Below are 13647 nucleotides of genomic sequence, written 5' to 3'. Positions count from 1 at the left end.
ATGTTGATTGGTAAGAGAATCAATAATGTTTATCTTTTGGATATCTCTTCTCCTTGTTCAATCGATTGTCTTCTTTCTAAGCATGATGAGTCTTGGCTATGGCATAGAGGAATTGCTCACATTCACATGAATCATTTGAACAAATTAATTTCTAAAGATCTTGTGATTGGGCTGCCCAAGCTCAAGTTTGAGAAGGACTATATTTGTGAAGCTTGCCAAAAGGGGAAACAAGTGAAAAACTCTTTTAAAATAAAAAATGTTGTTTCTTCTTTAAAACCTCTTGAGCTACTTCACATGGATCTTTTTGGACCTTCAAGAACCATGAGCCTTGGTGGCAACTATTATGCTCTTGTTATTGTGGATGATTTGTCTAGGTTCACTTGGACTCTCTTCTTGGAATAAAAAAGTGATGCCTTCTCTGCATTCAAAAAGCTTGCTAGAAGATTGCAAAACACAAAGAACAACAACATAGGCTCAATAAGAAGTGATCATGGAAGGGAATTCCAAAATGAAAAGTTCAGCAAATTCTGTGAAAAGATGGGAATTCTGCACAATTTTTCAGCTCCAAGAACTCCACAACAGAATGGTGTAGTGGAAAGGAAGAACAAATCCCTTGAAGAATTAGCTAGAACAATGTTGAGTGAATCCTCTCTTCCCAAGTATTTTTGGACTGATGTTGTTAGCACCTCTTTCTATGTGATGAATAGAGTGCTAATTAGGCCAATCTTTTAGAAGTCTCCCTATGAACTCTTCAATGGAAGGAAACCAAACATCAATCACCTTAGAGTTTTCGGCTGCAACTGTTTTGTCCTAAACAATGGAAAGGAAAATCTAGGGAAATTTGATGAAAAAGCTGATCATGGTATCTTTATTGGCTATTCCCTAAATAGTCATGCATATAGAATCTACAACAAGAGGCTAATGACTGTAGAAGAGTCTATTCATATGTTTTTTGATGAAGTGGATCGCAAAAGCATTCAAATCTCAAAGAACAGTGTTGAAGAGGATGAGCAGAACATCAGTTTGGAGAAGCTGGAAATCTGTGCAGAAAAACAACCGATTGATTGCTCGAAACAACCGGTTGAAATTCTGCAGCAAAGTGAGTTGCCCAAAGAATGGAGGATTCCTAGAGATCTGTCAGTGGAAAACATCATTGGGCAGATAAAGGAGGGTGTTTCTACACGTAGCTCTATCTCAAACTTCTGCAGACACACTGCTTTTGTCTCTAAACTTAAACCAAAGTCAATTGATGAAGCTTTCAAGGATGAAAAATGGGTTGAAGCTATGCATGAAGAGCTGAATCAGTTTGCAAGGAATGAGGTATGGTTTCTTGTCCCTAAAACAGCTAAGATGAACATCATTGGTTCGAAGTGGGTCTTCAGAAGCAAACTGGATGAGGATGCCAAAGGCTACAATCAAGAGGAGGGAATTGACTATGGGAAACCTTTGCTCCTGTTGCAAGAGTGGAAGCTCTGAGGTTGCTGCTGGCTTTTGCATGTATGAGTGGATTTAAACTCTTTCAAATGGATTTCAAGAGTGCTTTTTCTCAATGGCTACATCAATGAGGAAGTGTATGTGGATCAACCACTGGGCTTTGAAGATCATCAATATCCTAATCATGTTTTCAAGCTGAAAAAGGCTTTTTATGGACTGAAGCAAGCTCCAAGGCAGTGGTATGAAAGACTTAGCAACTTCCTTTTGTCACATAGCTATGAAAGGGGAATGATTGACAAGACTCTCTTCATCAAAAAGTCAAATTCTGAAATTATCCTTGTGCAAATCTATGTTGATCACATAATCTTTGGTGCTACACAAGATAGCTTGTGTGAAGAATTTGTGGCTGCTATGAAAGGTGAGTTTGAAATGTCTATGATGGGAGAACTTTCTTTCTTTCTTGGATTGCAGGTCAAGCAAACAAAGGATGAAATCTTTCTATGTCAATCAAAGTATTGTAAAGAAATTCTCAAGAAATTTGAAATGGAGAGTTGCAAGGAAGCAAGCACACCTATGCCCTCAAACTGCTATATGGATGCAAATGCTGTTGGAAAAGGGGTAGATCAAACAAAATATAGAGGTTTGATTGGCTCTTTGCTCTATCTAACAATAAGTAGACCGAACATAATGTTTGCGGTATGTCTTTGTGCAAGATATCAAGCAAATCCAAAGGAATCCCACTTCAAAGCTGCAAAGAGAATTCTGAAATATCTCAAAGGAACAACAAATGTTGGGTTATGGTATCCTTCTCACTCTCCCATACATTTAACTGGCTATTCAGATTATGATTTTGCAGGATGCAAGCTGGACAGGAAAAGCACAAGTGGCACTTGCCATCTTCTTGGTTCAAGCCTCATCTCATGGCATAGCAAGAAGCAAGCTTGTGTGGCTTTCTCTATTGCAGAGGCTGAGTACATTGCTGTTGGAAGCTGTTGTGCACAAATCCTCTGGCTTAAACAACAACTTGCAGACTTTGGATTGCAAATCAGCAAGGTCCCTTTGATGTGTGACAACACAAGTGCTATAAATCTTACAAAAAATCAGATTCAACACTCAAGAACTAAGCACATTGAGATTCGCCATCATTTCATAAGGGATCATGTGAGTAGTGGGGACTGTGAAGTGAAGTTTATTGAGACAAAACTGCAACTAGCTGATATCTTCACAAAACCACTACCAAAAGAAAGGTTCTTCTTTTTGCGAAATGAGTTAGGCATTCTTGACCTTCAAAATCTTTCCTAAATCTATCTTATATCTGTTATAGTCTATTTGTTAAGAAAAATAGGGGGAAAATTGATTGGTTCTTGTGTGTCTCTCTCTGGAAAAAGTGTTATAAAACTGCTGAAATCCCTGATATCATAACTGTTTTTCCTTTTGCTGATAGAAACAACCGATTGTTTGTCTGGTACATTGTTTCCAAATGTGAAAAACTAACTTGCTGTTGTAGGAAACTCTGGATTGTATATATGTTATTTTTACAGGGATTGCTTTAGATTCAATCAAGTCCAACACAAGCAACCAGGGATTTGTCTTCATCAAATAGGGGGAGATTGTTGAATCAAGTGTGTTGAAGCTTTGAAGAATCCAAATCCTTTGAGTTTGATGGAAGGCTGGATGTGCTTGTTGTTGCTGAGGTGGTGTAGAATAGAATCTGGGGTAGATTATATTTGTAAATCCACTCTTGATTGAATCCAAAGCTAAAGTATTTTCAAACCTTTTTGAATTAAAAGTGTTTTTTCAAACTAAGTGAAAAACAACCTGTTGTTTTTTCGAAACAACCGATTGTTTTACTCTTAGGTGTTTTAAGAAAGGTTGAAAACTGTTTTTGGTGTTTGACTTGCTGTCAAACCAAAACAACTGATTGATTCGCACATTCAATCGATTGTTTCTTTTCAAATCATAACAGAAAATTGTTTTGTGTGTTGACTGAGCTTTAAATGATTTGATAACTGTATACGCTCCTGTTTTAAATGCTTTGACCATTCTTTGAAAGAAAGAAATAATTTGTTCATCTTTTGTAACAAACAAGAACTGAGTTTTAATCATAGAAAAACAGATTTGAGTTTTTCACTGATTTTGCTTTCAAGAAGTTAAAGATTGCTTTGAGCTTGCTTTGATCAAGAGAGAGTGGAATAGGATTTTCATTTGTATTGATTTCAGATCATTCTATAACAAGTGTAATCCTTCTGTACTTTGTGTAAACTCTGGTGTGTTAGGCCGAGAAGTGTTGTGTGCTCTTGAGGTTGTCAAGATCAACATTCTTGGTGGTGTATGTGCTGAGTCAAAGGAAATGTGTGTCTTGAGGGGATCAATGTCATTTGTTTGGTGGTGTGTGTAAGTAATATAGGTTTGGTTATTTAGTGGATTCCCCAGTGGTTTCTGGAAAGACTGGATGTAGCTCTTGGTTTAAGAGTGAACCAGTATAAACTGTGTGTGAAATCTCTCTCTCCCTTAAACTCTTTAATTTCAGTTTGTATATTTGTCAACTGGTATAAACAACCGATTGTTTTTGCGAAACAACCGATTGTTTTTCTGGTGCTGTATCAAATTGCTTTGTGTTTTTGGCAAACTGAATTATGAATCAAGTTTTCTCAAAGGAATTTCATTCTAGACTAAAAAGTGTGCGAAAACCCTCTTTAAACCATTCACCCCCCCTCTAGGTTAAAGCTATACATTCTAACAATTGGCATCAAGAGCTTGGTACTTGAAAAATACTCAAGTTTGATCCGAAAATATTTTTCAATGGCTGGAAAACTATCTTTCGAGGAAGGTGCTTCAATCAACAAACCACCTTTATTCTGTGGTCAACCCCTGACATTGATCCAGAATTCCTTTGTCATCGTCTGACCATGGACGAAAGGGTGAAGCCCGTTGTACAAAGACGAAGAAAATTCAACAAAGAGAACCACCTGGCTATAAAGAATGAGACCCCAAAACTCCTTGAAGTCGACCATATGATGGAAATTCAGTATCCCGAATGGCTGGCAAATGTGGTGATGGTAAAAAAAGTTGAGCAGAAAGTGGAGAATGTGTATAGACTTCACCGACCTCAACAATGTCTGTCCCAAAGACTCTTACGCACTGCCTAACATAGACTCTTTGGTTGATAATGCATCCGATTATGATTTGCTCAACTTCATATATGCTTTTTCAGGGTACAAATAAATCCAAATTCACTTGAGGGACGAAGAGAAAACGACGTTCAAGGCTGAGGCAACCAATTATTGCTATAAGGTAATGTTGTTTGAACTAAAGAACGCGGGGGCGACCTACTAAAGACTCGTGGACCATATCCTACAACCTATGTTTGGGAAAAACATCCAATCATACGTAGATAACATGGTGGTGACATCGAAAAGCTTGGATGTTCATTCGACAGATCTAGAAGAACTTTTCAAAACCATAGGAAAGCACAACCTGAAGCTTAATCCCAAATTCGGGCTGGAAAGTTCCTCGATTTGTTGTTGACTGAAGAGGGATAAAAGCAAACCCTGATAAATGCATAACAATAGTGGATATGAGAAGCCCAACCAGTGTTAAAGAAGTACAAAGACTGACTGGTTGGATGGAGACCCTATCACATTTTTTGTCCACCAGTGGTACAAAGGATATTCCTACTTTCAATGTCTTCGAAAGAACGATCGCTTCATCTGGTCCGACGAGTGCGAAGAAGCTTTCTGAAAGCTTAAAGAATACTTGGCTAATCCACTAATACTCAACAAGCCCACTCCGAAGTTTCCCATTCGGCTATACTTCTCGTCACCTTCAAGCTGTCATCTCGATTATTGTGCAAGAAAAAAAAATTCAGAAGTCGATATATTTTATTAGTAAGGTACTACTAGGCACATAAATTCGTTATCAAGCCATCGAAAAAGCTGCCCTGGCGGTAGTATTTACATCACGACGACTACGTCATTATTTCCAAAGCTTTACCGTAATAGTAATGACCGACCTTCTAATAAAGTAGGTTTTTCAGAAATCGGGCATGATGGTCTGGTGGGCCATTGAGCTGTCAGAATTTAACATCCACTACGAACCACAAGGTCCTATCAGAGGACAAGTATACACTAATTTCTTCGTGGAGCTCACTCCGGGAAGCCCCTAGCCCCAACCGGGAGACTTTGTGTGGATTATTTCCATGCATGGGTCCTCTATTCTTCAAGGAAGCGAAGCAAACATCATCTTAGAAGGTCCTGATGGAGTGTTGCTTGGACAATCACTCAAATTTGCATTCAAAGCCAATAATAACTAAGCCAATAACCAAGCCAAGTATAAAACGTTGATAGTCGGGTTATTGTTAGCAAAAGAACTAGGGGCATGCCGCCTGTTAGCAAAGAGAGATTCCTTGCTCATAAGGGGACAAATGTGCGGAGAGTATCAAGTTTCCTGTTTCAAGTTTTTGTGATAATTTCTTTTCAAAATGCACAGAGGAGAAACAAATAGTAATATCAGTAGTATCTTGTTGCTAATCAGTAGTATTTTTCCCTTTTCTTGTAAGGAATTCATAGTATAACAATTATATAACAATTTATGACTCAGAAACAGGAAAGCTATAAGGTAATGTAAGAATCAATATTCAAAAGAAGCCAGCCATGTGAAAGTGTCACATGTTAAATAATTATGTTCTTTGGTATGCAGTAAATAGGTGATGCAAAGGAAAAAGCTACTCTATTTACAATGATTATGAATATGATTGTAAAATTCATGTTCTTGACCTGGTGTAGGGAGAGGTTGGTTTGCAAGTTCCATGAGATTCATTGGTGCATTCAACCCAATAACCACTGCAAAACTTTCATCCAAGTTCCAGCCTTTCCAGAACAGAAACCGTTTCTTGTTTTCTGTTAATTGTTCATCAGCTGTTTTCCATTCTATGGCATTTAACATGTTAAGGGACGATGGAAGGAATAGCCTCCAATTATTTGATTTTAAGCCTCTAGAAGGAATAGCTGGATGATAAGAACAACCCAACTCAATTTTTTTGATGAAATTGAAATATTGAATCATGCAATTCCATTTGTTGAATGAAACTTTTATATGCTGAGGTGCTGATAGGGCTCACCCCAAATCCTTTGAAAGCAAGTTTGGACAGTATGCCAGTTCCTGTGTCACTGGTTTGAATCCCTTTTGAAACCTGGATTTTAAACCTTGTTTGAATGTTAGCCCTCCTATTTAGCATGTCAGAACATCTTTGGTCGTATATCACACACACATGATCTGATTCAATTGTCCAGGCAATATCTATGTACATTCCAACAGTGTCCTTTTGACCCTCTCCATCACCATCACTTATGATGAGGTTAACTTCAAGTTTTCCAAACATTTCTGTGTCTTGACACTTATCAAGGATGAAGCAGAAAATAAAGCCCAACCTGGGGGAAAAGGCAGGAGAAGACAGATCAATGATTAAATAATCCTTTGTTGTCTTATTCTCCAACCACTCTACCATACTGCTTCCTGGATATATGTAACCAGCTTGATAAGAACCATATTTATCATCATAATCATTGTAATTTTCCACATCATCATGATTTGGTGAAGATAGGTGGTGATTTGCAAATTTCGTAACGTTGATTCGTGAATTCAACCCCATAGCAAGTAGTGAATGTTCATCTAAGTTCAAGCAATTCCAGAACAGAAGCCATTTCCTATTTTCCTTTAATTGTTCAACTGTTGTTGAAGGAAACAATACGGTCTTCAAAGATTCACAATCTTTAGCATTTAGAGCTTTAAGTGACACGGGAAGCTTTGGTAAAGTCTGAATGGAAATGCAACCACTGACATCTAGAGTTTCAAGGGATGGTGGAAGCTCTGGCAGACTCTCCATTGATTGGCAACATGAAACATTTAGTGTTTTAAGGGATAAGGGAAGCTTTGGTAAATTTTGAAGTGAAGAACAATATTGGACATTAAGAGTTTGAAGGGTCCAAGGAAGCTCTGGTAAAGTTTGAAGAGATTCACAAACTGTGGCTTCAAGAGTTTTAAGGGAAGGAGGAAACTTTGCAAAAGTTTGAAGTGAAGTGCATAGTTCTGTATCTAGAGTTTCAAGGGACAAGGGGAGTTCTGGTAGAGCTTCAAGAGATTCACAACCTCTGATATCTAGAGTTTCAATGGATAGGGGAAGATGTGGTAGAAATTGAAGAGACTTACAACCATTGACATCTAGAATTTTAAGGAATGGGGGCAGCTCTGGAAGAGTTTGAAGAGATTCACATTCTGTAGCTTGTAGAATTTTCAATGAAAATGGAAGCTTTGGTAGACTTTGAAGAGTTTCACAACCTCGAACATCTAGATTTTCAAGGGACAAGGGGAGTTCTGGTAGAGCTTCAAGAGATTCACAAGCTCTGAAATCTAATGATTTAAGGGACATGGGAAGCTCTGGTAGAGTTTCAAGAGATTCACAACCTCTGATATCTAGATTTTGAAGTGAAAGAGGAAGCTCAGGTAGAGTTAGAAGAGAATCACAACATCTAACATCTAAAGTCTCAAGGGATAGGGGAAGCTCTGGTAGAGTTTGAAGAGATTTGCAACCATTAAGATCTAAAGTTTTAAGTGAATGGGGAAACTTCGGTAAAGTTTGAAGAGATTCACAATTTGTGGCTTGTAGAGTTTTAAGAGATTGGGGAAACTCTATTATAATTTGAAGAGATTCACAACCTGTGACATCTAGAGTTTCAAGGGACAAAGGAAGGTTTTGTAGCTTTTGAAGAGATTCACATCCTCTCACATCCAAAGTTTCAAGGGACAAGGGAAGCTTAGGTATGGTTTGAAGAGATTCACAACCTCTGACATCTAGAGTTTCAAGCCTCAAGGGAAGATCTGGTAATGTTTGAAGAGATTTGCAACCATTGACATCTAGAGTTTTAAGGAATTGGGGAAGTTCTGGAAAATTTTGAAGAGATTCACATTCTGTGACTTCTAGTGTTTCAAGGCATAATGGAAGATCAGGTAGACAAAGAAGTGACTGACAACGTATGACATTTAGGGTTTTAAGGTACTGTGGAAGCTCAGGAAGTGTTTGAAGTGAAGAGCAATATTGGGTATTTAGTGTTATGAGGGAATGAGGAAGCTCAGGCAAGGTTTGAAGAGACTCACAGTCAGTGACTTGTAGTGTTTTAAGAGATGAAGGAAGAGTTTTTGCATTCTTAAGTGAAATGCATAATTTTGTATCTAGAGTTTCAACTGACAATGGAAGATCTACTACTTCTTGAACAAATTCACAACCTCTTACCTCTAAAGTCTCAAGGGATAGGGGAAGTTCTGGTAAAGTTTGGAGAGGTTCAAAGCCTTTGACATCTAGAGTTCCTAAGGATAGGGGAAGTTTTGGTAGAATTTGAAGAGATTCACAACCTCTAACATCTAAAGTTTCAAGGGATAGAGGAAGCTCAGGTAAAGTTTGAAGGGATACACAACCACTAACATCTAGAGATTTAAGGCACATGGGAAGCTCTGGTAAAGTTTGAAGAGATTCACAACCCCTGGCATCTAGAGTTTCAAGGAACAAGGGAAATTCTGGTAAAGTTTGAAGAGACATGCAACCACTGACATCTAGGGTATTAAGGAACTGGGGAAGCTTTGGTAGAGCTCGGAGAGATTCACAACCTTTAAAATCTAGACTTTCAAGGGAGAGTGGAAGATTTGGAAGAGTTTGAAGATGCTCACAGTGTCTAACATCCAGATTTTTAAGGGTCATGGGAAGTTTTGGTAAAGTTTGCAGAGATTTGCAACCATTGACATCTAGAGTTGTAAGGAATTGGGGAAGCTCTGGTAGAGTTTGAAGAGATCCACATTTTGTGGCTTCTAGTGTTTCCAAGGTTAGGGGGAGCTTTGGTAGAACTTGAAGAGATTCACATTTTGTTGCTTTGAGAGTCTTGAGGGACCGAGGAAGCTTTGGCAGAGATAGAAGTGAAGTGCAAAATTCTGTGTCTAGAATTTCAAGGGATAGGGGGAGCTCGGGTAGAGTTTGAAGAGAATGGCAACCTCTAACATCTAAAGTTTCAAGGGACATAGGAAACTCTGGTAGAGTTTGAAGGGATTTGCAACTATGAACATCTAGAGTCTTTAGTAACAAGGGAAGCTCTGGTATTGCTTCAAGCTTGTTGCAATAGCTTAAATCTAAAATTCTAAGCTTGCTTTGATGTTCAAATGAGGGAAGTGCTTTTACCATAGAACAACACATGAGATCCACTACTTCAAGATTTGTGGCTTTCCATAAATCTGGTACCTCCTTTAATTTGAGAGAACTATTGAGGTCAAGTTCTCTTAAATTTACCAAATTCTGCAACAGAATTAAACAAAATGAAGATATCACACCAACTGAGTAAATTTTGGTGTATTCAGTTTACTAAAAATGATAAAATTGAAATAAACAAATTTACCTTCACACCATCCCAAAGTTTTTCCACACTGCCTTGCTGCAATGACAATATTACAAGCTTTTCTGTAGAAAAATTTTCTGGCAAGGATTTTAGAGGGTAATGATCCCAGTAAAGAAATTTTAGCTCAGTGGCCAAAAGTTGAAGCCCTTCAGCAAGAATATAATGTTGATGGAATAAATCATCATTGCAGTTCCCAGAAATTTCCAGAAATTGTAGCATGCTCATCTTGGCAAATATTTGAGGGCTTAACTTTTGCTTCTTAATTGTTGACAATTGAATTCGTATGCTTCTAATGGACTCATTTCCCTGCCATCAGAAAAAAAAAAGAATCAAACATCATTGAATGCCACATTTCTCACACACAAAACACAAAACTCAAATATTAGTTTGGCTTTAACCTTGTTATCTTTCAATGCTTCATAAACATCATCAGGATCCCACAATCTGCTACGACTTGCAGGTCTGCTAGACTCTCTACGAACAATCTCCCAAGCCATTTCTTGAACACTATCATGCATAAAAACAACATTATCCTCACTTGACTTACATTGAACAATCTCCAAAACCATTTCATGTAAACTGTGCTCGTTAGAAATTGTTATGAGAGCTCTATCTTCAAGCCTTTTCAAATCAACAGCCACTGAATTATCTCTTTCTCCATCTTTCAATAACGATTTTATAGAACCCACATTCACTGATTTTCGCAGTCTAAGAAAGAAACATGCCAAATCTAGAAAAACTTGTTGCTCTTTACGATCTAGATCATCATAACTCCATTTTAGGACATCATAAACTTCTCTAAGAGGCATTTTTTTAAGCCTGTCTAACTCACTTTCCCATACTTCCTTTTCGTTTCCACGTAGACGAGCAGCCAAAACTTTAACCACTAAAGGAACACCTTGGGAATAATTCACCACCCTTTCTGAAAGCTCATTGTACTCCCTTTGATGATCACTATTTTTAAAGACATTCAAATTGAAAAGTTGAAGTGCTTCATCGAAACTGAATTTTCTAAGCTGATACTCCTCATCAAATTTGTTAGCCTTTAGCACTTGCCTATTTCTGGTTGTCACAATTACTCTACTACCTGATTCAAAGTTATCAAGAGATCCCAGTAATTTCTCTACGTGTTCTAAATCATTCACATCATCAAGAACAATAAGAACCTTCATACCACCAATTCTCCTAACAATATCTTCAGGCAACGAATTTGGTGTGTCAATATCCACTTCATATCCTAATAGTTTAGAAAAAATACTTTTCTTCAAAGGAATTATTCCATGTTTGTTTGATTGGTCTCTCTCATTGGCTAAAAAACAAGAAGCATCGTATTTAAACTTCAGTTTATTAAACACTTCTTCCACGAGAGTTGTTTTTCCCATACCTCCCATGCCCCAAATTCCAATAAGACGTGTGTCTTCTGGTTCTTTTCCTATCAGTGATTCAACAGTTGCAATTTTTTCGTCAATTCCAACCAATCTTTTCAAGTTAACTGAGGGTTTAGCTAACTTTTCAAGAACAACCTTCACTATTTCTTTAACCAGCTCAGCATCAACCCTACATCATGCATGCAAAGAAACAAAAAGGGTGTTCAGATCAATGTTGTTAATTCTTGATTATTAAAGCCCACATATATTCTGCTGAAAACAACTTCAAAAGAAATGCAGTTTAAGCAATATGACTACAAGAAAACTCTGAAGATTTATGTAAAAAAGAAAACGAACTTACGGATATTTTGATGATGCAATTCCTGATATTTGAGTAGATTTCTTCAAAGAATCTCTCCAGATTTGCACCTTGTTGGTCTCATATCTTCTTTGATGCTTAGCAAATGCATTTTGGTAACTCTTGGATGATTGATATCGTACATCTGTGGGTTCAACTTTGTAGAAAACAGGGATTAGAATCTGTCCATACTTATCTCTACATTCAAGTATTGTCACAAGCTCTTCTAAACACCAATGAGAAGAAGCATAGTCTTGTGAGAATATGATCAATGAAATGGATGACCCTTTAATTGCTCCAACAAGTGATGACCATACTTCATCTCCCCTCTCAAGTTTAACATCTACGAATGCATTTATTTTCTTCCTCTCAAAATCCATGATCAAATGGCTAAGAAACCCGTCGCGGATGTCCTCACCTCTAAAACTAACAAAAACATCATACTTTGTTTGAGGAGTGCAGTTGTCTAACAAATGTTTTTCCTCAACAGGCTTTTGTCTTTTAACTATCCACAAGACAAAGTAAGAAATCACACAAAGAAATGAACAAGAAATAAAGAAATGCAGCATATTGGATTTCCAAAACAACTCAGGCCAAAGTATGGTGTTGGATTGGAACAAGTGCACACTGGATCTTTCTTCGTCTCAGATACTAAACAAAGTATGGTGTTGGCTAAGTACAGTAATTGATATTGATGGAGTCAATGTTGGCTTGGTTCTTCTTTTCTATGGCCAAAAATGAATAATTGAGGAGATAAGAAAACCAGTGATTGGACACAAATAATAGATACTATGATGTTCACCACATATTTTCAACAACCTTAAAGAGTGAACGTACAAAATGGTTGAGGCATGCATTAACTTCATTTATTCAACATTTCCCATTATGTAGAAAGTAATTACATGTGATGACCAGTCTGCAATAGACAGCAGGCATCCATTGGGTGGGACCAACTCAAACTGCGTGTTGGGTTTAGGGTTTGTGTAAGGACAAGTTTTAGGTTGAATAGGTAAAGAATATTGCATTTTCCATGTTATTGTAAATTTGTGAATTAATTGCTCATTTGAAATTTCTGTAGACATTGCCAAAAATGTGTACATTAGAAATCTAAAACATCAAAATAAAAAACACAAAAACATAACTCCTTCCCATTGATGATACAAATCTTTGTAGCTCTAGACCAAGCATATTATTTTTATTCTTTGATTTTTTTTATTTGTATATTGGTTCTTGTGTTAGTGAAACTCAAAAAATAAGTTTGCACCCAAAGGAAACAAAAACAACAAAAACAGGAATTGATCGTTTTATTTTGAGCAAATCAATTACTTCATTTTACTTGCATGAACCAAGAAAAATGGGATCATGGTGCCCTTTTGTTTCCCCTTCTTCATCTCTTATATCTTTTGGAAGATCATTCTTAAGGCCTTTGCATGATAATGTGAGAAATGGTTTTATCTCAGCCTTGGTGTGCTATTTATTTCCTAGGTATATTATTCTATCTACTTTCATTTTAAAATCCTTGCTTTTGGAACTGCATTATCAATTATTATATGTGAAATTTCTCTCTCGGGTGTTTGTTCTAAAAGCCATTGATAAAATTTCTAAAGATGATTTTCGCATTCTTAATTTTTTTTCTTACACCTATTAAATGTCTCTCCTGTATCCAAAATTACTTGATTTAATTGGTTTCCTGTGGTTATATTGCCTTAGAGAAATGTCTTGTTTTAATGTTCTAATATGGTTTTTCAGTAGTATTCTGCAGAAGCTAATGGTGATGTTGGCTTGTGAGGCTCACTTGCATGCAGCACCAAAATAGTAGATGCCGAACAAATCATGTGTGAAGCCAGAAGTTAAGGTATGGGCATGGATAAGGAAGTAGCATCCCAAATCACAATTCTCATAGTCATTGTTTAGGCAGCGTTTGAGTTAACCAATAACTTATATGCCATAACTACTGCTGTGTGTAGAAGGGTAGAGAAAGAGATGCAGAAAGAATGTTGTATCCTAAATTTTTGGGATTTGATTAATATTATTGTTGGGTTGTTAAGATTTA

General features: G+C 37.1%; 2 protein-coding genes across 2 annotated transcripts; one reads left to right on the top strand and one right to left on the bottom strand.

Annotated features, from left to right (window-relative positions):
* The first annotated feature begins 1977 nt into the window (after window positions 1-1977).
* On the top strand, window positions 1978-2736 carry LOC137822446 (secreted RxLR effector protein 161-like). Its single transcript, XM_068627333.1, has 2 exons — window positions 1978-2487; window positions 2539-2736. The coding sequence occupies exons 1-2, from the start codon at window positions 1978-1980 to the stop codon at window positions 2734-2736; spliced, it is 708 nt and encodes a 235-aa protein (XP_068483434.1).
* A 3309-nt stretch (window positions 2737-6045) lies between these two features.
* LOC137821005 (disease resistance-like protein DSC1) lies at window positions 6046-12431 on the bottom strand. The gene is made up of 4 exons (XM_068625390.1): window positions 11598-12431; window positions 10268-11426; window positions 9870-10175; window positions 6046-9769 (listed from the first exon to the last, which is right to left on the bottom strand). The coding sequence occupies exons 1-4, from the start codon at window positions 12161-12163 to the stop codon at window positions 6464-6466; spliced, it is 5337 nt and encodes a 1778-aa protein (XP_068481491.1). The 5' UTR covers window positions 12164-12431; the 3' UTR covers window positions 6046-6463.
* Window positions 12432-13647: the final 1216 nt, after the last annotated feature.

The sequence above is a fragment of the Phaseolus vulgaris genome, chromosome 9, assembly GCF_000499845.2.
Source record: "Phaseolus vulgaris cultivar G19833 chromosome 9, P. vulgaris v2.0, whole genome shotgun sequence".
Classification (NCBI taxonomy): Eukaryota; Viridiplantae; Streptophyta; class Magnoliopsida; order Fabales; family Fabaceae; genus Phaseolus; species Phaseolus vulgaris.
The sequence above is the reverse complement of the archived record's forward strand: the minus strand, read 5'-3'. Positions and strand labels throughout refer to the sequence as shown.

Excerpts from the sequence above, each read along its gene's own strand:
- LOC137821005 (XM_068625390.1), bottom strand. The coding sequence starts at position 12,163 with ATGCTGCATTTCTTTATTTCTTGTTCATTTCTTTGTGTGATTTCTTAC. Across the intron at positions 11,427-11,597 it reads ATTGCATCATCAAAATATCC|GGTTGATGCTGAGCTGGTTA; the intron begins GTAAGTTCGTTT and ends TGCATGATGTAG. Across the intron at positions 10,176-10,267 it reads AAGCATTGAAAGATAACAAG|GGAAATGAGTCCATTAGAAG; the intron begins GTTAAAGCCAAA and ends TTCTGATGGCAG.
- LOC137822446 (XM_068627333.1), top strand. The coding sequence starts at position 1,978 with ATGGAGAGTTGCAAGGAAGCAAGCACACCTATGCCCTCAAACTGCTAT. Across the intron at positions 2,488-2,538 it reads TTGGATTGCAAATCAGCAAG|ATTCAACACTCAAGAACTAA; the intron begins GTCCCTTTGATG and ends ACAAAAAATCAG.